Here is a 21,741-nt window from a genome sequence, read left to right as displayed (position 1 = left end):
TATAATATCTCCTTCAGCTCCGCTTCAACACCAAATCCACCGAAAACAGGAGCGCTCAAAGGCGCGTCGCTGCAGCTGCAGAAGCTCACAGCGATTGCTTCGCGATGACAGGTCGGTTGCAAGCGACAACTATGCAAATCGGATTGGGGACACGCAACAAATGAGGTAGAAGGTAATTCAAGTTGCACTCACCCTGGCTGAACCAGGTTATCAGGAGGATGGTCAAAAAGATGCAAATTGAATCTGTTATTGTCTGAGGGTGATGCAATTTGGACAGAGATAGCAAAGTGTTCTCTAGACGGTGTGAAACGGCAGAATAGCACCCCAGATTGGCGACACGTGACCAGAAGATACCTAACTTATCAGGTATGCTTCAGCCAACGTCAACTCACGATGAGGCGGCCTCTTGTCTACCAAGTTAACCGACTACAATCTTTACGAAGAAAAAAAAAGAAGTTCTAAGTTCTGATTTTTTGACAAAAAGCTCACACCCCAGAATCCTCTTAGAGAATTCTGGGATGCTACGAAAACCCCTCATGCTACTATCGGCGAACAGGGATTTTACTTAGATAGGCCGCTCCAACCGTGCATCGAACCCGGGGCCCCCAGCTGACCTATGAGGTACGGAGAAGGATTGGGGGGAAGGCGGAGGGAGAAGGTCAGGCAGTGTACAACGACAGCTCTGTCCTAGGGGCCCCGGGTTCGGCCATGGGAGAAGGTGAGAATGAATCATATCATGGGTAGGTGGGCGGTTGCCTACATACTAACCTGCTTGCCTGCCTGCCTACCTAGGTACAGGATAGGCACCTATATGATGAGATAAATTTCTAATATCCTTTTCCCTCCTTAAAGAATTCCGGGGCCTGGCCGGGTGGGAGCGCGCTCTAGGTCTTTGCCAGGTCCCGGGTTCGATCCCTTCTTCTTTTTTTTCTTCTTTTCTTTTTTTCTTCTCTTTTCTTTTTCTTTCTTGCACTTGGGTTTAAAGACCTTGTGGTATGAGTGTTTTTTTTTATATGCGTTTTATTCCTTTATTCTTTCTTCTCTATCTTTGGATTGACTTCATAGCTGAGTACATGTATAGACGTCATGGAAGTTACATTGGCTGTGGAATGAACATTCATTCATTCTGAGGCGCTGTTACTGATAAGGAGAATGATTGCTGCCTGCTTACCTACCTGCATGGGGCCCACTGGATGATGATGATAGATCGATGGATCGATGGACAGATGGATGGACTCCTAATTGGAATGCTCCTATCCTGCACCGAATCCAGTCAATCAGAGGATACCAGCAAGATAGATATCAATGGATCCATAAAGAATTATCAGACTTGAATCAATGAGAATTATTTTATAGCAGAAATTGATTTTAGTATAATTGCATCCAATAGATCGATCATACATAGTTGACTGCTCCCGTAGCGCTAAGAGAACTTCATAGAAGTCAATTTTATCGGTAGTGTTCCTTATTTCCAAACGTGTGAGAGACTTTTTTTTCTTTCTTTTTCTTTCCTTTTTCTTTTTTCCTTTTTTTCCCCCCCTTTTTTTTGGAAAGATATTTTGAGGTGTTACCCATGTTGACAGTCCATCTTTCCTGCCTTTTATCTCTGGACTTGCAAAGTTATCGAACAAATAATAGCTGGGCCTTTGTCACTAGAAGTAACCACCATTCTTGCAAGCAAGTAACTGTTTCTCTTCACTCTTCTCACATATATTTGTGTCTCCTCTCTCTCTCTCCTCTCTCTCTCTCTCTTTTTTTTTTCCTTTTGTTTAACCTATACTATACCTATTATTAGATATAAAATTGTACATATATAAACTGGCTTCGAGCATGGGAGCCCTCAACAGCCTACCGGACGAGATCATGCTGAGAGTCGTATTGTATATCGAATCTAATTAATTAGAATCCTGCTGCGATGGCAACACACGCAAAGAACTTCTGGATGTTATACAGTCCTATTATTTCCTATTATTTAATTATAGCTATTGAGCTAGAACCTCTCCCAGATATGGTTTAGTGGTCAGAGGCAAATCTTCTTTGGTCAATCTTCCGTAGATCGAGCGTTGATGAGAAGACTGTTATCTGTCTTCTCAGAGCTGAGAACTTCACATTTCCCGCCACTCGTTGGAAGTTACTACATATAACTAAGTTGAAAAGGATGGCATCTGTCAAGACTGTCAGCTAGCTGAGGATGTTCTGCGCAAGGATCGTCATTTATTGGAACAGAGTCAACCATGAGCGAAAGGTATAGCATTCTACGGTCGCCACCTGGAAGACGTCTGAGCAACGGATCCCTACATGGTATGCGCGATCACGAGGTAGTTTCGCGCAATAATTATTGCTTCCTCAGAAGAGCTGAATTACCGAGAAGAAAGAATGGCCCCCGGGCCGTAAGATCGTGGCAAGTGTAATCGCCACAATCCGACTATGCCGCAAACTCCCATCACTCACGTGCCATGTAAAACGCTATGTGGTCACTTGACCTTTAGCAAGTCAGCGAGTCAGCACGACATTCAGAAAAGTCTTTCTCTTAGCTTCCATCCACATCGACTTGACTATACGGAGTATACAGCCGGTGCAATGACAGATCGGTTGGGAGCTATAAAAGAAAGTAAGGAAAAGAAAGCAAGGAGAACCAGAGAGTGATCATTCTACACTGCATCAGCCTCGGGTATGTATGTACATACATGTACAGTACTCCGTACATTGAGAATGACGTGAGAGAGCCGCAGTCACCGAGGTAGGATGTGACGTCGACTGGCCGGAGCGGGCCGCTTACGTGACGCAGTCAAGCCGGAAAATTTGCTCTCTGGTAGCGGGAAGTAAGGAACGGTGAGACGTTGACCGAATGACCCTGCATAGATACCTAGGTAATGTGCTGGAAATATCTCGAATGTGGCCAGAGGCAGCCATCATTTGTTGGGCAACTTTCAACCAATGGACTCTCAAATCCCGCTGTAAAGGCCTCAAAAACTTCTGTCAACATTCATTGGCCGTGCGACCGTGATCTGGACTTGATGCATGCGGCATTAAAAGCGACAGGGGACAAGAAGAGGGGTGCATCGTATTGGAGATCCCAAGAATTGCGGGGTGAAAATCCGGGGAAAGAGCGCGGGAGCAGAAATCCGCCACCAGTAAAAAATTTTCTACGGTAGAAAGGGCAAGAAGGACACGAGTCACGCCGACGGCGAAACAAGCCAATCAGAGTCAGCGGGAGACTGCGGACAACAAATAAAAATGGGGACGGCATGAAAAATTTTCCGGGGAAAATTACACCAATCAATTTCGCCCGTGATCAGGCTGGAGGCTTTGGACTCGTAGAAAGGGAGGCCACAGGCCCACCATAGCAGCCAATCAGAGGAGATGGAGGAATTTGGGTACAGCGATCGCATGACGGTTCACAGGCTATGAGCGTAACGATCGACCCCGTGGCCAAATAGGGAGCAATTCCCAGCATGAGCATTCTTCTAGTCTAGCTGTAGCTAGTCGACCAAGCCACTGACCTGTTTCAGGAGGACCTCGTGGCTGGGCTCCGTGACTGTAATACTAAGACGTGGACAAGCACTGGATCATGGTCTGGCCAGCTGGCCAGGAACACAAGGTACGCAGTCCGCTAATTACGTCAGTCGACTGGAGCAGTCGACTGGAGCAATCGACTCACAGAGCAGTCACATCATCATCTCAGGAAATTGTCTCGATGATGTGACATGCGTGGAGAATTGTGACTGAGGGACCATCATACTCCGTACTCCTTAAAAGGGTGTCTCCTGAGCCATACCGGTGTACTCCCTACTCAGTACTCCGTACTCCGTATACTCCGTACAGAGTAGGACTTAGGGTTAACAGGTGGAGCAAGATCCTTGATCTACATACTACTCCGTACTGTGTTGTACGGGGTACAGAGTACAGCAGTACGGAGTATAGCCATAACCTTGGACAGAGACTTGGAGATTAATGCCTGGAAGATGTAATTGCAGAGTCAGACCGATCACAACATCAGTCGAAGGCGGTGTCAGAAATGGCATCATCCAGATACTGCATAAGAGCAGCTCCTGCCAGACAGTGAGGTATGGAGAGACAGTCTTCCTGCGAGGGAAGTGCCAGTTTGTACTCCTATGGAGTCCTCCGTATGGAGTAAGTTGTAACGATCTGTGACGGCTTAGCAATGCGCTGTTTTTCTGGCCAGCCGGCGTGGATGCTGCGGTCTCGTGCCTTTGCAGTCTTCGAATCGTAAATTTCCATTACCCCCAGGAAACAGGGCCCCCTTCATGTGCGCGCCTGCCATTGGCTGAACCGCCAATTTCTGTTACGTTTTACCGCTGCGGCCGGTCAGGTCGCGCCCGGTCAGATGACTCCCAGGGGAAATAAAGCGGCGCCGAGAGTTGGGTGCAGATTGGGCAGGACCTTCGACGGGCTTCGATGGCGAAGAAGCGCCGAAGAGACGCCGTGCCGGGGATAGCCGTCCCCCGTGGCCAGCGCGAAGGGGCTTTGGCACCCACCCAGAGCGCACCTTTCGGGCATGCGCTGTCGCCGCCCTAACCGACCCCAGAAAAGCGGCAGATCCGCGATGACGCTGGCGGTCGCTTCGGCTGGCCGTTAACTGCAAAGCGCGTCCACAGCAACGGGCCCGCCAAGGAGCAGAGACGAACCACGGTGCATTCGCCCGCCGTCGTTTGTTGCTTGTCGCCATATGACCTGCCCCAGCCAGTAGGAGTGACTAGTTCGTCCATAGTCAGTTACCAAATTCTGGATGCTCGTACGGAGTTCCTGACGGTCTTACCCGTTACGATGGTGCAATTTTTATTCTGCCTTTGCAACGGGCTGTGGAAGGGGGGGAGACTCTCCAGTCCATATAAAGCTTTCCCCGCGGCTGCTCCTGAGGGCTGAGCCATACAATATCACTCAGATCGCCCCTTCACAGTGACAACTCGCTTGCCTTGACTACTCGCTTGCTTTGCATACTCGTCCAACGGTCTTTACTCAGAAGTCGTCTTTCTACTAGACCTGAGTCATCCGCATCTAGCCGTTCTTGAGTACATCAGCATCAGCATCAGCATCAGCATCAGCATCAATCTCTTAGCAGTCCTTGATAGATTGTTCGAAGCTCTTCACAAATTCGACCAACCTATAGAAGACACATATCAGAGTACAACAACATGCCTTCTGCATCCTACAAGCTCGTTGAGCCTCACCCCTCCGTGCCCAATACAAAGCGTCCAGCCCTGCATGTCACAAGAGGAGGCGCCGGCAATATCATCTCCTTACAAGGCACCCCAACCACCGACTCGCAGAATGCCACGGGCCCAGCATCTTTGACCCGTCTCGACTCGCACACGCCAAGCACCTACAAGTCCGGACGCGGCGGCATGGGCAACGTCCACAGCAGCAGCGAACGCGCCATCTTCAGCTTCGACGAAGAGCTCGAGCGCGACATGCGCCGGGAAAAGGACATGGCGCCCGTCTTCCACGTCGGCCGCGGCGGCGCCGGCAACATGATCTACACGCCGCCCTCTGACGGCTACAGCCTCTCACGGAAGTACTCCGGCTGCAGTTCGTCCAGCACAGAGTCGACGATGACGGAACGAGCCAAAGAGAAGGCCCGGCGCAGTTTGGAAAGAAGCTGGAGCAAGCTCACGGGTGCATAGTGGAGCAACTCCTTTCCAATCGCGATTGCGATATTTACGACCATTTGTTACGAGTCATGACCGGGTTGCATTAAAAGTTGTTGCTTTTTCTTCTTTCTTTCATCCGTCGAGTATCGACCTTCTTCTCACGGCATTTTCTTTCTTTCTTTCATTTCAACGGAACGGAGCATACCATGCCAGACGGAAGCGGAAATCAATCGAAAAAAAGCGTGTCTGTCGATACTTTTGTCAATATCTTTGCGTTCCTAGCTAGCGACACTCGCGATTGAGACGACGATGACGACAAACGATGCTTGAGTCTGCATTTGTTCATGCATGCATCTGCATCAATAATATACCCCTTCCCAGCGAGTCAAGTCAAAGTCAAAGGCAATCCAGTTCCTGGATTTATACTTTTTTTTTCGGAAACTTCCATCCATCCATCAATCCATTTCTGAGGAATTTTTTGATCGATTTGATTTGAGCATGGGGTCCGGCGTTATGGTTATGCACAGTGGCACAAATGAGTGAGCGAGGGATTCAATCAAACATCAAATTCGGGGAAAAAAATTCAGTTCAGTTCACAGAGGCATGTATGAGTACTACTTTTGTTGTAATTACTTTTACTACTACTTTACTCCCTCTTCTCTTCTCTCTTCACTATCTATCGATCAGATCAGATCAGATCAGATCAGATCAGNTCAAATCAAATCAAATCAAATCAAATCAAATCAAATCAAATCAAATCAAATCAAATCAAATCAAATCAAATCAAATCGAAAGAATGAATGGAATACCGAATACGGATTTGGATGGGGGCTACGCTACGTTTTCCTCTGTCCATTTTATTACTGAACAATTATGGCCGTTTCTATTTTTTCTTTTTCTTTTCTTTTTCTTTTTTTTCTTTTTTTTTTTTGATTTTTTCCTATTTGGTGCAAGACAAGGCAAGGCGAAAAATCCCAAGACTACCTACCTGGTACCTACCTAGGTACCTAAGTTTAGTTTTCCTTGCCACTGCCACGTAGCCAGCCAGCTACCTAGATTACCTAGGTACCTAGTACTCCGTACCTAGCCAACCACTCCATTCGGCCCGTTCCAAGAAGCTCTTTTGCCTCCTGTAGGAAGCAGCAGCAGAGTCAGCAGCAGCAGTAAAATTTTTCGTGTTCTGCTGTAGGTGAAGGGAGTGGCCAGTCAAGTGGGCCTGTGCCTGAGTTGTCTTGTCTTGCTCTTGTTCTTCTTTTTTTGTCTCAAATGACGCGATGCCGATGGCGGGTGACTACTACTACTGGCGAGTGACTGGACTTGAAAAGAAAAATTTGAGGGTATGACTCTGAAGCCCTGCCTTGGAGGCAAGAACATCCACGGGTGGCCGGCTGGCCAGGCCCGGGCCGGGCCCGAACATAGCCGCGGCAAAGCGGCAAAGCGTGGCAGAATCTGAATCCTGGCTTATGTACTCCGTAATTCGGGTAGAGCTGCCGGGCAGCTGGGCTTGGCTTACATAATGCACCCCCAACTCTGTCTTCTGGTCCATATGGCTTGGCCTTGTGGCCAACTGAGGTAAATACTGTGTGTCTCACCCTAATAATTTCATCCAGACACTGGCCATACAAATATACAGAACAGGGGGCGGGGGGAATAACAGGTAGTGTGAATATTGATTGACAAACAGAGACAAACAAAAAGCCACTTTTGGTATGTTACATCACATCACAGCACTGTACAATTCAGTTGGATCCATACAATCCATAAGAACGTTGAAGATCAAGTCAACTCCATGATGACATGAACAAATATCAAGAGAAATTCGGAATATGGTATAGAGATCACCCTCAGAGGAGATTATGCTGGCTTGAGAATTCCTTCCATGCAGCTTTCAGCTTCTCCGCATCGTCAGCTCGCCTCACTGCTTCCTGGAGGCCCTGTTTGAGTTGGTCATTCTCGCTTTTCAGCGTCTCGTTCTCTTCCCGGAGGCGCTCGTTTTCTTCTTTGTATTTATCGGCCCTCTCCTTGTATTTGTTGACTTCTCCCACTGCTGTGTCGGCACGAGCCTTCTCCTGTTCTGCCAGCTTGTTGCCCAGTTGGTAAAGCATTATTGCTTGTCTCCAGTATTCCGTCTTGTTGATCGACAGACCTGAGGCTGCTGTGGTTGTCTGTCTCGATCGTTTCACAGCGTTAGTTAGGTCGCTCACGAAGCGTTCTACCAGTCCAAGGATTTCTTCTCTTTCTTTTGCTGCTGCGCCTGGGTCCATAATAGACTGCCCATCTGTTCTGGGGGGATTATTCCCATTGGTTGGCCCATGCATCGTGCCTGTCTCTGTCGGGGTTCTTGTCTGATTCGTGGTCCCTGAAGCCCTTTCAGGAGCCCTCGAAGGGGACAAACCGTGGTGTCCTCTCACATCAGGTGTTGTGGCTGTTATGTCTCTGGAATTTACTACAGGGGCAGAGGAAGGCCTCGAATTAGTAGGTAGTGTTGGTGGTGGCATGGGAACGACCGAAGAGACGCTGTTGGCATTCGAACCATTTGCGTCGTTACCATTAACCTGTCCAGCCGTCTCCGGTTTCCGAGTTAGTTCCATGCGTGTCCTCTTAATTGCCTTACCATGTCAGCAGCTGCATCAGGCCGTATGATCTATCCGACTTACCTTGCTAGGGATCCCTCTCCCCCCATCGCTGATATCTTCATCTGGACCGGTGTCATTGTCGTTATCGTTAGAGCTGTCATTTTCGGCAAAGTTCCTGCTCAGCAGTTTTCGTTTGTTGGGACTTGTGGTTCCAGTTCTTTTTGCAAGTCTTGGAGCCGGAGCCTTCAAATCACGTTAACTTCTGTCATTTTATTCCGGACGTAAGAGCTCCGAACCTTTTCAACTTGCGGGTTCATCATCGTCCTCTGGACTCAGTCAATTAACCAATTCAATTTAATGAGAGCGACCAAGGACAAAATCTCACATACTGTCAACACCTTTCTTAACGACGTGATGGTCCTTTCGGGGTAGTATCTCTGTAGGTTTTGTTCTGTCAATCATGCGTGAAAAGGGAAGAAGAGGAGGAACCAAACGGACCTTCCGTATTTCTTCCAATGACAAGTGACTATGCTTATTTCTGAAGGCGACGAAGCGTTCTTTTTCACCCTCTCCCCAGCGAAGTCGACGAATGATCGTCTTACGACGGCCGGGTTTTGGTGGCCGAGACTCGATCAGGGCCAGTTGATCAGACGAGTTTGGCAACTTCAGGACGACCATTCGACGACCCGGCATCAGCTCGATGTTGCCTTCACCTGGGTTTATGTGGCATTGGCGAGTGAGAAGGAATTGCAAGGTATTTAAATTCCTTGAAGATGAGAGGACGGGTTTCTGCATAGACGTGCAGTGGTTTTGTCAGAGAGATAAGGTCTTCTTAGTGCAATAAATAGACCCCAGTCGTTCCTGCATCAACCAAGACCGTCCGTACAAGAACAACTGCAGCAATGACAGTCATGGATCTCGAGAACGGCGCAGACGGTGCGCCCATGATCGTTAGATAAGAAATTACGGAGTACTCTGATCATCTTGCGAAGAAAGTTAATCGCTAGCGTATCGTAACAGAGACTAGACAGGGTTGAGATTGCTGAGACCAATCTCTGCTAGCCCTTGGTTGACCCTGTTAGTTGCTGATCGTTTCATCTGGTCAATTCTTCGCTCTGGCCATAAGTTTTAGAAGTATAATGCCAGACTAGCAATAGATGCCAATTCCTCGGAACTAGCTGAAGAATCAGAAACTATGCCTGTGGCAAGATGGACGAGCATGTCAACCTGCACATGGATGATTTTGGACACAGGTTTCCACTGTGTCGTTGTATTTGGAGTAAGCGCGGAATGTCAACGAAGAAAGAGAAGGCGTAATAGGCCAATGCGGCACAGCAACATGCAGCCATCCACAACCCCTGAACAAGGATGTGCCAGGCCGTTTGGCCATTGTGGCTTCCTAGCCAGCAGACGGTGAACGCGGTGACGAACTAAAAACTCGAAAAATTTTTTCCCTTTTCTTTTCTATCCCTTTTGCTTTTTCCTTTTTCTTCATTCTTGACCTTTTGAATTATCAAAAGGTCCAAGCCAAACCATGATAGGCATCAATCTCGACGGTGGCATTACACATCTTGAATAATGTCATTGCAATGAGATCAGCATGCTGCGCAAACCTTAATAAACTCATCAAACAACACACTCTCAAGCCAGAAATGGCCTGAGTGACCGGCAGGGAAGAGTTTTCGTTTCGCGGATCAATCGCCTATTATCTTATTCACATAGACCAAAATGAGAGGAGACTGTCCCTCCTATCCAGGATCAAAGTCCAGGTGTGTCAGCTAGACTTTTTCCTAACCGCTGCTAGCAGGCATCTGTAACGACTAACTACTAAATTACTAGCCATGTTATCAAAATCATGCCATTCTTGCAGAAAGGACCATAATTCCCAACATATTTATATGTTGGTTACACAAAGGGGATGTTTAGAGTAAGGCTGACACAAACTAACCAAGTCCAACACACAGGAAGTCTATTACGTACCCTGATTGGAGCGGATCTGATGCTGTTTATTCCGCAAGAACAGGACGATCATGGATGATAGTAGAGTCTTATCTGATGATAATGTTTTCAGGACTGAAATGTTCAGTCACAGGTCACATAATACATTTTATGGCCTGGCTTTGGCCATCACGAGTCATGAGTCTCATGACTCGTACCAAGCTTTTGCGGTGACAGGGGCTGAGGTTGAAGAACCCCCTTAAAGCAAGCAGTGGCCAGTTGATGGATGGACGCATACAGGTTGAGTAATTCAGACTAAGAAACACCCTTAATAATTAATCAATTCGAGTTTCCTGCCTTGTCTTGCAGTCAAGTGACGGTCATGTAACCAACCATTTGTGATTCTCTTCTTTTGTTCCATAAGTAGGGAGACTTCGATCGGATGGGGTATATATCTGTAGTATTCTTCTTTACATTAAAACTATTTGTGTCAGAGTAAACACTCTCTTGGCAAGAAAAAAGTGTTCAAGGCACCTTGTGACGGTCCGAACTAGGCGGTGCACTAGGCGGTGAGGCATATGGCCGGCAGAATCCGTGAGATATCTCGCTGGACCTCGTAGATAGCTTCTTTCTCCCCCAGCTTAGTCTCTTCGTTCTGAACTGCCTCATAGCTTCTAGATAAACCTACTAGCTAATGGGATTTGGGTTTGTTACACACCTAGCCTTTTTGTTATCTTTCGTGGAGTCACAACAACATTGCAAGATATGCAGTGCAGGCAAGCTGGCAGGCAGCAAGCATTCTCCTTATCAACAGCACCTCAGAATGAATAAATGTTTGTTTCATACATGTAACTATCATGTCCACGTGTGTACAGAGTACATTGTCAGTAATTATGTCCAAAGAAAGAAATAATAAGGCAAAAAAGAAGAAAAAGAAAAAGAAGAGGTTCGAACCCGGGACCTGGCAAGAAACTGAGCGCACTCACCCACCCGGCCAGGCCCCGGAATTCTTTATGAGAGGGGGGAAAGGATATCATGGGATTTACTAATCATGTAGGTAGGCAGATAGGCAGGCAGATAGGCAGCAAACATTCTCCTTATCAAGGACGAATGTTTGTTCCATAGCTGACATAACTACCGTATCTACATAGATACAAGTACTCAGAGATGAGGTCAAAAGAAAAGAGATAAAGAATAAAACAATAAAAGGCACATAAAGCTCACACAATAGGCGTCAAACTTTATTAAACAGAAAAAAAAAGAAAGAGAAAGAAAGAATAAAAAGGTTTTGGATAACGCCCGACAGGGATGTCATACTAGCATTGGCTACGAAACATTTCATATACACCAGTACTATACAATAAAACAATCATCACAGTCAATTTCACTTCTTTTCAACTATGACGGAGTTTGTGTTCCTTAATCCTATAGAATTGTCGAAGGAACTACTGTGTCCGCGTTGTACGTAGTTAATTAGGGCAAGGAATTGGGCAAAATTCGGCAACTCAAAATCGAACACCGGAAGGCCTTTTATGCGGGGAAGGAACAACCAGCATCTATCATTTATCCACCTTCTCAGTTACCACCCGGAAATCAATTATATGGCTCCTCCATTAGTGGTTTCTCAATGCTAGAATGCCGCGTCCCAGGCTGGAAAATCGTGAGTCAAAAGTGCGAAATTCAATTCAATTGTTACCACAGATTCAGATCTGTTGACATGCTCCTCGACTGAAGGCTGGTGAGGCAGAACTGCATCCTTCATGGCTTCGTCTAGTAGTTTAAATCCAATATAAACACCCATACTGAATTCTTTCAGTGAAACTTGTCGCTCTCGAAAGGTGAAATGTTCGTTCAGATGAGTCATCCATTCCGGATATCATGTGCTGCCACGTGATGATAGTTTTGTCTTGTCTTTTCTATTCTTTTTCTATTCGTCCTTCTTGTGTCATCTGACCTTGGACCCTCTAGGCGATGGTCAACGCCCTGTGTGCCAGGTTTGTCGGAAGAGCGGCCGTGTCTGCAAGAGAAAGGCTTGTAATCCATTCTTTTAGGGGCGACATATCAATGGATGCGAGGCTGACTTCGACGGTAGCAAGAGGGTATCTCTAAGAGTATATCTAGTTGGCTCCATGGCCACTACAGTGCTGATGTGGATAAGGTCTTCTCTCTCCCACCAGCCCTTCCGATCTTCCGTCCCCAGAAGATCCTCGCCAGGCACTCAAGCAACGTCGAATCTCTTTGATCTTTCGACATTATGTCAGTGAACTCGCACCATGGTATGATTTGAACGACTCGCAACGCCGGTTCCAAGATGTGGTCTCCGTCGAGGCCATGGATAATTCTCTGCTTTTCAGCGCAATCCTTGCATTTTCAGCAGTGCATCTCCACAAGTCTCGGGACTCAAGAGAGTTCTTATACGTCGCTGAGTTCTACCACCTGGAGAGCATCCGGAGATTGATCGCCATTACAGACCGCAGGAACCAGATCCATGACGGGGCAAGGCTGGCTGCGACGTGCCTGCTTCGATCGTATGAAATTCTGCTCGTAAGTGGCATGATAACAGTCGATTTCTTACATCCCAGTCAAATCTGCAACTCATTTTCTGACTATCGATAGAAAGCGTAGGATCCCAAAGCCATCTTCACGGCTCTTCATCCTTTCTGGCCGGCCAGCAGATCAGCATCGGCCCCAATTTGCTCAGCGCGGGTTTCTGGAACTACCTGCGAGAAGACATTACAGTTGCCCTGATAGAGAAACGTCGGTTGAAGATCGACCTGGAGGATATTGGATGCAGTATCCTACCAAGGACGACGACCTAGCTAACATGATCAGCCTGCTTCTGGGCAGGGCAATCAATAGCTGCTTCGGGAACGATTCCCACGTTCTACCTGTTCCTGAATGGAGATCATTGAGGGAGCAGGTTGATGAATGGAAGAGAGATCTGCCAGCCTCGTTCGAACCTATTCAGCTCGAGCAGGATTACAACGCCAACAATTTCCCTGAACTGTTGCATTTTCATGGATGGCACAGTAAGCAAGATGCCATTGGTCTTCACTGGCTTGCTTGGTGCTTGTCAACCACTGACGAAAAACGTATTCAGTTGCCGGTTTGCAATATTACCACATACTTGAGATCATTCTTCTTTTAGCCGAGCTGGGCTCTGCTGTGACAGCCGAAGCTGGATCGTTGAAAATGGGGATCGCGGAAAGCGGATTCCGAATTATGGCGCTGACTCCCCGAGTCGTTCAGAGGATTGAATATCACGCGGTGCAGATTTGTGCCTTGGCAATCTCGAACGACTCCAATGCTGCAAGAGTCAACGCCTTCGGGCCTATAGCATTCTGTATGTGGAGCAACCAATGACAATGAGGACCTTCCTCTTTACTGCCGTAATCGACTAACTTCCCTGACTGCTGACTGTCTTCTAGGTGGAGTATACATCCGGAACCCGCAACAACGGAGACAACTGCTCGACGAGCTCCAAAAATGGGAGAAGCTCACTTCGTGGCCGGTCGAAAGTATAGTGCGGGTTCTCAAGACGGCCTGGGAGGAGGAAACCGTTCCTTTTGAGTCTGACTACTAAGAGAAAATGCGAGAACGAAATATATATACCATTCATTTGTCACTACCTACCGTTGTTGGCAGATTGAACACACCGGGGGATATATGCATGCCTCAATTCTGGATATATATATTCCACCTAACGCAGGCAAGTTGCAAGCTTGAGAATGAAATGAATCCGTTCTGCATGAAGACTGCAGACGTAAGGTTCCTTCCAGTATCAATAATAACAATCTGCATCTTTCCTCAGAGTAAGAATTACTTTCCAAGATTCTTTTTTTTTCCAGCTGGCCCGGACGTATAGTTCGTGGTTTTTCAACCGAAAGAGTATTGTACATATATGCTAAGGAGAGATTGCAGATTGTTGGGGAAGAAAAATCGCTATGGTGATAATGACAATAATAACAGTTTAGATAAATCGTTGGTTCTGGAAAAAAAAGAAGTCATGGTTATACATACTTTGTAAATCATCATTATTGCAGGAAAATTGGGGCTCGTTCCCCTTGAAGTTGAAGACTTCCTCTTTCGCACAGTGGGGAGTGAATAAAGGAAGCGCGGATGCGATACGTTTTACCATTGAGAGAGAAACATCTCTCTTGCCCACAGAAACGCATGAATTGAATCCTTATAATAACGTGTTTTTGCCTTGCCAATCCACCCATCCACAGCTCAAGAGTAATAACAACAATAAAATCAAAGTACAAATCAAATATCAACCCAAATTTTAACGTTGTCACATCTCATCGGAAAAGCCTGCCCAGCAGACCACTGGCAATGTTGCTCGCAATCCCGCCAGAAAGAGCCCTGTTGGCAAAGGAGGACGCCTGGCTGAAACGGTCGCATCTGGAGAAAGCGACCGTGTTGGTGATGGTCAAGACCAATGCGATGGCTAGGTAACATCAGCCATAAAAAGTTCAAATTCCTCGAAAGGAACGAAGTGTCTAACTCACCGACCAGACTCAACCAAATAACATTCTGCAACCTCACCACCGCCAGGATCGCCAACCCAATCCACAACGCGGGCGTCGCATACAGCCCCAGCCAGAAGAACCGCTTGTCCGTCGCGTTGATGACGCGGGTGTTGGGGTCGGAGCTCTCGAAGACCCAGTGGGAGTCGCCCGTGGCGGTGTTGACTTCGTTCCACCAGCGCAGGCCGACGAGGCGGCGGCCGGCGATGTTCTTGAGGTAGTAGAAGTCGGCGGAGAGGAGGAGGAGGGTGATAATGAAGACGAGGACGCTGAAGCAATCAGATCAACAGGCCTTGTCTTGTAGTATATGACCACCGGGGTGGTGACTCACAAATTCTTGATGAAGAGGACGCCGAATAGATACATCAGTAGACTGCCTAGACGAAGAGGTCAGTCTTCTTTTCTCGTAATTGGTTCATTGGGGCAAGACGAACCGATCCGGAAGCCCAGGAAGAAGAGCAGTGTAATGGGATGGGCGCTAAGGCGCCAGTTCAGGTCGCCCAGCTGCGCCTGATCCATGGCGGATGGAGAAGAAGCAGAAGAAAGAGAAGGATATGTTCTTTTTCTATTTCCTCTTAGATTCTAGAAAGCGAGTTGTTGGCCCTGATATCTTCCAGATGGTTGTTGCCTGGGAGGGGATGGCATTCAACGCGTGTACAATAATACGGGCGGTGAGGAGTGGCAGAATAGAATGTCGTTGGGTCGGGACATACGAAGTACAGTCAGTCGACTACTTGTGATCAAGCATTGACTCGCGTTAACTGCCTTATCGATACTGACAAAGTCGGAAGTAAATGATATTTTACTACCATTGAAGTCTGTTGCACCTTCAGCTTCTATGACTCGAGTCGTTGTTTGTAGACGACAGCAATACGGAGTAAGGTGACAACCGGACATTGACATAATGGCAACCCTTCAATCAAGCATTCTCCATGAAACAGCTTGAGTGCAACCTTTGAATTGCTTTCTGTTGAAGGTCAATGTTTCCATGTTTGTCAGTCTCTCCGGCTACATGCTAGCCAACATGCTGAGATGCGGATAATGACCCGCTTCGGGCCGGAGTCCTGTCCTGTCCAATAAAACGTACCCGAGGGGAATTTCCCCAGATCTTTAACCAATTGATACCAGACTCCTTTGATAATCCTGATATGATAAGATACTTTTCCTTACAAACAAGATAGAAACCAATTAACCACATGTCAAAAATGGCAGCTAGAAATACCCTGCGACGGGCCTTACTCTATGGTAAGTTATAGCTCTTCTCCCCGCCTCTCTCAGCTTTCCCCGCAATCCTCCAACCGGAGGAACCCTAACCAAGATACACCCATCAATGCCTACCTCCTGAAACTATTGCCAGGCTAATCGCTACCACAGTCCCCGGCTCGTCTCAGAGATTTCTGGACAAGTCCCGCTCGCTTGCCGCCGACTGCGTCGCCTACGATCTCGAAGACAGCGTGACTCCGCACAAGAAGGCGGAGGCGCGGCAGCTGGTGCGGAGATCCCTCGACCTGCCCGCTCCGGAGAGGATCCGTGAGCGTGCAGTCCGCATCAACTCTGTGGAGAGTGGGTTGGCGTTGGAGGATTTGACGGAGGTGGTATGCTTCACACTTACATTACCATTTTTTTTTATGGCAGTAGTTGTTCTAATGAAGACTTTCACGTTATGATGACCAGCTCAAATCCCCAAACCTGACGACCATCGTCGTCCCCAAAGTCAACTCTGCCTCTGACCTCACGTTTGTCACGGACGTCATTTCGCACACGCTCGCGACACAGGAGAGCAGCTCACCATCCACACAAACACGACCATCCATCTCGCTCCTCGCGCTCATCGAATCCGCCAAAGCCATCACGAACCTCTCGCAGATCTGCTCCTCCACCCCTCTCCTGCAAGGCCTCATTTTCGCCGCTGAGGACTTCGCCCTCGACCTGAGCCTGACGCGCACGCCATCCCTGACGGAATTCCTCTTCGCCCGTTCGGCGATCGTCACCGCTGCGCGCGCACACAATCTCCCTTCGACCATCGATCTCGTCTGCACGACGTACAAATCGACGTCACCTGACGGCGCACCCCCAGCCGTGCTGGAAGAAGAAAGCCGCGACGGCAAACGCCTCGGCTTCAACGGAAAGCAGTGCATTCACCCGTCGCAGGTAGAGACCGTGCAGCGCATCTTCAGCCCGGAGCCTGAAGAAGTCCAGTGGGCGGTGCGCGTGGTCATTGCGGACGCGAAAGCCGCTGCGGCAGGGAGAGGCGCGTGGTCGCTTGACGGGAAGATGATTGACGCTCCAGTGGCGGAGAAGGCGAGGGCGATTGTGAGACGGGCTGAGGAGTGTGGGATTGATGTTGCAGGGCTGCGGGAGAGATGGAGCGGGCAGGAGCCGGAGTAACTCATCTTCCCTCTTTTCTTGCACAGAGAAGGGGAGGTTTTATGGCATGGTGCATCTGTTACATGAGCGAAGCGAGTTGTTTTATTTAAGGCCTGGCTATTCTGTAATGTGATATGGTATATGCACAACCATGTTATGTATATGCGTTTGTACAGTACTGTAATGTACAGTATAGTAATGTACTGTACATTGATTTATTGACGGATATTATCTCTCTCACCTGTGATATCTAATAATATCTTACTGAATTCAACTTTCTTTCCTGACTCCTGTTTATCTTTAGTACAACTAAAGACAGACAGACAGACAGATCCAGATTGGGAAGTACGAGATAGATAAGTGCCCTTCTTTTTTGTGTTTTCTATTCTATTCTTTCCTTCTTTTTTTTGTTCCCCAAGGGGAAAGAAAGAAGAATTAGATAGAGAAGAAAAAAAACTATTGTGATTTCTCCAACTCTTGTATTTAACTCTTCAAGTTTAAGAACGCTCTATCTAAACTTTCACTTTCTTCCACTTTCACATTCACGTTCGCTTTCATTTCCACTTCCAGATTCACATCCACGAAAGCAAGAACCAGTGAAATAGACGGTCAAGGGAGCATCAAGTTGAGTTATGGTTATGGGTGAGTTGAGGTTAGGTGAGCGTGAAGGGGGTATCCAGGTCGTAGCTTTCGTTAATCCATCCATCCATCCATCCATCAATCCGTCAAGTCAGACCATAAATAAGTTCATGAGTCATGATATGAGTGTGCTCATTCTTCTCTCTTTCTTCTCTTCTTCTTCTTTTCTTGTTTTGGTGGATCACGTTCTCTTGAAGGTGACGATATGATGATGCTGATGCTGGTTGATGCTGATGACAGGAGAGTAGATTATAAAACATAAAGAAAAAAATCACATGAATCATACTCATACCAGTCAGTTCTTATCTTGGGTTAGTTATTGTCCAGGTTGAATGGTTGTCTGTCTAGTCCAGATTGATCTAATTTAGACAAGCTCTCACCAGTCCAGTCGTCTGCTCACTCATTATTCCCCTTCGCTGCTTCAACTTCTTCCCGTTTGAGAAGCTGGATCTTGCCCGTGGGCTGAGCAGGCTGGCTAGGTGCTGCTTCTGCCTCTGCCTGCTGCTCCAGCTTCTTCGCCAGACTCTTGTCGTAGCTCGTCGGGTCGATTCCGAGGACACCGCCCACATAGCCACCCCGTTCACCCGGCACGCTGAATTCCCGGAACACGTACTTCCACTCATTCAGCCAGACCTTAACCGCCTTGCCAACTTTGTCCTTGCCGTTCTTGGAGTGATGCCCAGTGCCGGTGATGGCGTACAGAATCCGATCCTCCTTGGAGTGCTTGAGCAGAATCTTCTCCAAATATTCGACCGCCTCTTCCGGATGAAGACCATGCAGGTCGACATATAATTCCTCAGTAGCCTCATCCAGCCCATTGCTTGCGAGATGCTTGTTCCGTTCCTCATACAGGTGGCGTGCAGCTTCGCGGTGGCACTTTCGCATTGCTTCGTTCTCGGCTTGACCGCGGAGGGATAGAGCCTTTGCGGCCCGGGCATCATTGCGATTCCAAGCTTGTGCGGCACTGACAGATTTGTTAGCATCGACATTATAACACAGCTGCAACGGGCGCGTACCTCTGCAAAAACTTGTTCCGGACAGTACCATGGCGGATGGCGTCTGTCCGGTATTTGATGTACTGCTGATTGGCTCTGGGCCCAGTCTCCAGCCATGGAATGTGTTTCGGCGCCGGAATCGCTTGTGCTGCAGCGCTGAGCTCCCGCGTCTTGACACTTTCTTTCCCATTCTTGGAGGATTTATTTTTTCCCGGAGTGGGAGAAGGCGCCATGCGCACCACGTCAGCCAACGATTGGGGCATGTTTTCTTTGTTGTTGTTATGACCACCTCGTTTGCCATGATGCTTCTTCCCAGAGCCTTTTGCGGCCACCGCGGAGAGGGTGGGAAAGGCCTCCGGGTCATCCACGGACAGCGGAGAGGGGTTCACCTCTCGCTGTTGATGTCGACTCGTCGGTCGAGAATGCGGACGGCTATGATTGCCGCCTCCATTGCGTCTCCCAACTGCCAAAGGTGGATTTCCCACACCGGGATTGTTAATCAGAACCTGGTTCGGGTACTTGCGAAGGTACGGACTGGTCCACTGGTCTCCGCCCCCCGAAGCGGGTTGCAGAGCTGGGAATGCCTCATAGTTGTTCTCCAACTGGAACCCCTGTTGCTGACTCGAGCCAGACTGACTGGTCGCATCTGAGAGACTCATATTTCCGATCAGGGAGGCGGGATCGTGTGAGAACGGACAGCCATCCCCGGCGAGACAGTTGCCCATCATCCAGTACCTACGACACTATCGTCAGCGTCACTAATTCTGTAGAGAAGGAGGGGGTCAGGTTGGGTGGTGACTGACTTGCAAACATGTCCCGTCAAGTCGTGGCTGAAACGACAATCCGCTCGCAGACACTGTCCGGTCGACAGCCAGTACTTGCACACCACGGGACTGCGTGTCTGAGCTGGGGTCCCTGGTCGCGTCTGCTCCATCGTAGTCGACTTTCCTACTACAATCCGGCCTTCCTCGGATTTCTGGCCTGAAGTGTTCTTGTTGTGGTCTTCTGAAAGTGCCGCAATGGTGGCTCCCAGGTCGTAACTATTTGCTTCCAAAGCGGCATCAATTTCTTCGTTGGACTTGTGGTCTCCTAGCACTGATCGGAGAATATCATGTGGGCTCATATCCGGGACAAATTCGGGGGCAGACGCGCTGAGCCCGCCCACGGAAGACGTGACACTTGTGGCGTCGTCCGCGACAAGCCAGTCGACATTACTTTCGCTGCCAAAATCGCCGTAGAAATCAGACGACTGGCTCTGATCCGAAAACTCGTATGCGTTCAAACTGGGAGAGTGTGGAATGGGCTGCGCGAAGGCTAAGCGGGGTGATGGCCGCGGCGAGGTGAACGGCGAGGCCGTGGAGGAGATGGGAGCGCGTGGCAGTCCGGTGCGCGAGAGATGAAAGCTCGAGGGAGCTGCAGGACTGGTACCGGTCTGGGAGGGCGAGGAGAGCGGAGTTGCTGAACGGGCGACCTGCCATGGGGCGGGGGAGGAGCGTCGGATTACGGTATGGCGACTGGGAGGAGGGGAAGCATCAGGCTGGCCATGATTGCGTTGACGCCAGAGGATGTCGAGCACAGCGTTCTCCAGGGCAGAACCGGATAGGGAGGTCTTCTCACGCAGCAGCTCTTCCAGCTTCTCGATCTGTTCCTCCTCATCTAGGCTGGTGTCCCGCAACACCGGGAGACACGCTTCAAAGAGTTCTTCGGAGACCATGCTGAGAGGTCGATGGTTGAGGTGGGGAAGTTGACAAAGGGAGAGGAAAGAAACAAAATAGAAAAAGATGATAATACCAACAAGTGAAGATCAGAAACTACCAGCCCATGGGCCTCATCATAGAATAAGCAGGAATGGGTGTGGGTGAGAAAGAGTGGACTGTAGAGGAGTTTCGTTGCAGAATGCGGCGGGGAGGTTTACAGGGGTGACGCGGAGGGACCCAGGGAAGAGCACATCCAGCTAAGATCACATCGTATCACATATCACTGAAAGAACAGAGAACAAAGAACACAACAAGATGAAAGAGAGTAATGGCGCCAGCCACGCGAGAATCTGGATGACTGACAGCACGTAGGATGAGGGGAGGGGTGTTGGCAGAAGGCCAGAGAGAGAGACGCGGGTTGTTGGCTATGGTTATTACGGGCTGATAACTAACTCGATAACTAACAACATTAAATAATTACGTTCCTACGGTCTTTCCCTTCAGGTTCAGGCGGGCGGTCCGCCTTTGGTTCTGCCGCGATGGCCCAAACAATGATGCATCATTATTCTCAGAACTATTATGGAGATTTCATACAGTTCAATCGACTTAATTCTTGTCGTCGTCTTCTATGATGGACTCAAATCCTCTGCTCTTCCATCCTCATGTCCTGAAGAATGATCTGACGTCCCTGCATGGTGTGTATGGACATAACCGGAGATATTCTATGCCTGGGGAGACGATGTGGGGAGCTGATCTTGGGCCAGATGGCACCAGCATGCAGACGTGGCGGTGCGTCGGTCCCTCTTTGCAAGCAGATCGCCTGTTCCAGGCCTGGAAAGACATCCTAGCCAAGCTTTTGTGACGACGGAGCACGCTGCTGCCAGCAGAGCATCCAGGGCATCATTTAGCAATAGGGACAAGAAAAAATGGAGGGTTGGATGACTGTTCAGTCGTTGATAGGAGAACACCCAAATGACGTGTTGGACTGCGACTCTTGTCTTTGTGCTATGGGCAATACCTGTAATTTACGGGCAATGTAGCCTTCAAACCGCCAAAGTTACAGGACGGAACTATGCAGTGACAGACCCGCGACATCTGCGCTGAAGTCTGTGATTCTGCTATCACCATGACTTTTGCTTACTCACGAAAGTCTCCTTAGCCTATTGTGTTGCTGCCGCTATTCATATTGAAATTCCAGTCTGTGTGAATACACTGCAGGGATTAAGTTGACTGTTTCCCATTTTTGGCTGCTGCTTGCGCACACTGCTCCTCCTTCACAGCCACAACACTCCATGTCCCGCCGTGTTCACGAGGGCAAGCAACCGGCCCTCGGTGGGAAACCTACGCTCTGAGACTTTCTGACAAATGTTGTCGAGCCCTAGAATCTA

At 48.6% G+C, this 21,741-nt stretch overlaps 9 protein-coding genes across 9 annotated transcripts; 4 read left to right on the top strand and 5 right to left on the bottom strand.

Moving 5' to 3' along the window:
- Positions 1-85: 85 nt before the first annotated feature.
- Positions 86-538, bottom strand: VTN77DRAFT_3897 (uncharacterized protein; the record flags this gene model as incomplete). The annotated part of the gene is made up of 2 exons (XM_069419895.1): positions 86-354; positions 424-538. 2 exons carry the CDS (start codon positions 536-538, stop codon positions 86-88), a joined length of 384 nt encoding a protein of 127 aa, XP_069278015.1.
- A 4,618-nt stretch (positions 539-5,156) lies between these two features.
- On the top strand, positions 5,157-5,645 carry VTN77DRAFT_3896 (uncharacterized protein; the record flags this gene model as incomplete). The annotated part of the gene is made up of 1 exon (XM_069419894.1): positions 5,157-5,645. The coding sequence occupies one exon, from the start codon at positions 5,157-5,159 to the stop codon at positions 5,643-5,645; it is 489 nt and encodes a 162-aa protein (XP_069278014.1).
- A 1,811-nt stretch (positions 5,646-7,456) lies between these two features.
- Positions 7,457-8,203, bottom strand: VTN77DRAFT_3895 (uncharacterized protein; the record flags this gene model as incomplete). The annotated part of the gene is made up of 1 exon (XM_069419893.1): positions 7,457-8,203. The coding sequence occupies one exon, from the start codon at positions 8,201-8,203 to the stop codon at positions 7,457-7,459; it is 747 nt and encodes a 248-aa protein (XP_069278013.1).
- A 1,812-nt stretch (positions 8,204-10,015) lies between these two features.
- VTN77DRAFT_3894 (uncharacterized protein) lies at positions 10,016-10,522 on the bottom strand (the record flags this gene model as incomplete). The annotated part of the gene is made up of 4 exons (XM_069419892.1): positions 10,016-10,023; positions 10,169-10,261; positions 10,345-10,441; positions 10,520-10,522. The coding sequence occupies 4 exons, from the start codon at positions 10,520-10,522 to the stop codon at positions 10,016-10,018; spliced, it is 201 nt and encodes a 66-aa protein (XP_069278012.1).
- A 1,575-nt stretch (positions 10,523-12,097) lies between these two features.
- Positions 12,098-12,390, top strand: VTN77DRAFT_3893 (uncharacterized protein; the record flags this gene model as incomplete). The annotated part of the gene is made up of 2 exons (XM_069419891.1): positions 12,098-12,156; positions 12,219-12,390. The coding sequence occupies 2 exons, from the start codon at positions 12,098-12,100 to the stop codon at positions 12,388-12,390; spliced, it is 231 nt and encodes a 76-aa protein (XP_069278011.1).
- Positions 12,391-12,614: 224 nt separating this feature from the next.
- Positions 12,615-13,709, top strand: VTN77DRAFT_3892 (uncharacterized protein; the record flags this gene model as incomplete). The annotated part of the gene is made up of 4 exons (XM_069419890.1): positions 12,615-12,670; positions 12,743-13,155; positions 13,227-13,469; positions 13,555-13,709. The coding sequence occupies 4 exons, from the start codon at positions 12,615-12,617 to the stop codon at positions 13,707-13,709; spliced, it is 867 nt and encodes a 288-aa protein (XP_069278010.1).
- Positions 13,710-14,427: 718 nt separating this feature from the next.
- VTN77DRAFT_3891 (uncharacterized protein) lies at positions 14,428-15,174 on the bottom strand (the record flags this gene model as incomplete). Its single annotated transcript, XM_069419889.1, has 4 exons — positions 14,428-14,576; positions 14,638-14,924; positions 14,987-15,032; positions 15,090-15,174. 4 exons carry the CDS (start codon positions 15,172-15,174, stop codon positions 14,428-14,430), a joined length of 567 nt encoding a protein of 188 aa, XP_069278009.1.
- Positions 15,175-15,851: 677 nt separating this feature from the next.
- Positions 15,852-17,043, top strand: VTN77DRAFT_3890 (uncharacterized protein; the record flags this gene model as incomplete). Its single annotated transcript, XM_069419888.1, has 3 exons — positions 15,852-15,900; positions 16,030-16,250; positions 16,330-17,043. 3 exons carry the CDS (start codon positions 15,852-15,854, stop codon positions 17,041-17,043), a joined length of 984 nt encoding a protein of 327 aa, XP_069278008.1.
- Positions 17,044-18,057: 1,014 nt separating this feature from the next.
- Positions 18,058-20,370, bottom strand: VTN77DRAFT_3889 (uncharacterized protein; the record flags this gene model as incomplete). The annotated part of the gene is made up of 3 exons (XM_069419886.1): positions 18,058-18,625; positions 18,678-19,391; positions 19,460-20,370. 3 exons carry the CDS (start codon positions 20,368-20,370, stop codon positions 18,058-18,060), a joined length of 2,193 nt encoding a protein of 730 aa, XP_069278007.1.
- Positions 20,371-21,741: the final 1,371 nt, after the last annotated feature.

Source organism: Rasamsonia byssochlamydoides, assembly GCF_041956645.1.
Source record: "Rasamsonia byssochlamydoides strain NRRL 3658 unplaced genomic scaffold VTN77scaffold_28, whole genome shotgun sequence".
Taxonomy (NCBI): Eukaryota; Fungi; Ascomycota; class Eurotiomycetes; order Eurotiales; family Trichocomaceae; genus Rasamsonia; species Rasamsonia byssochlamydoides.
The sequence above is the reverse complement of the archived record's forward strand: the minus strand, read 5'-3'. Positions and strand labels throughout refer to the sequence as shown.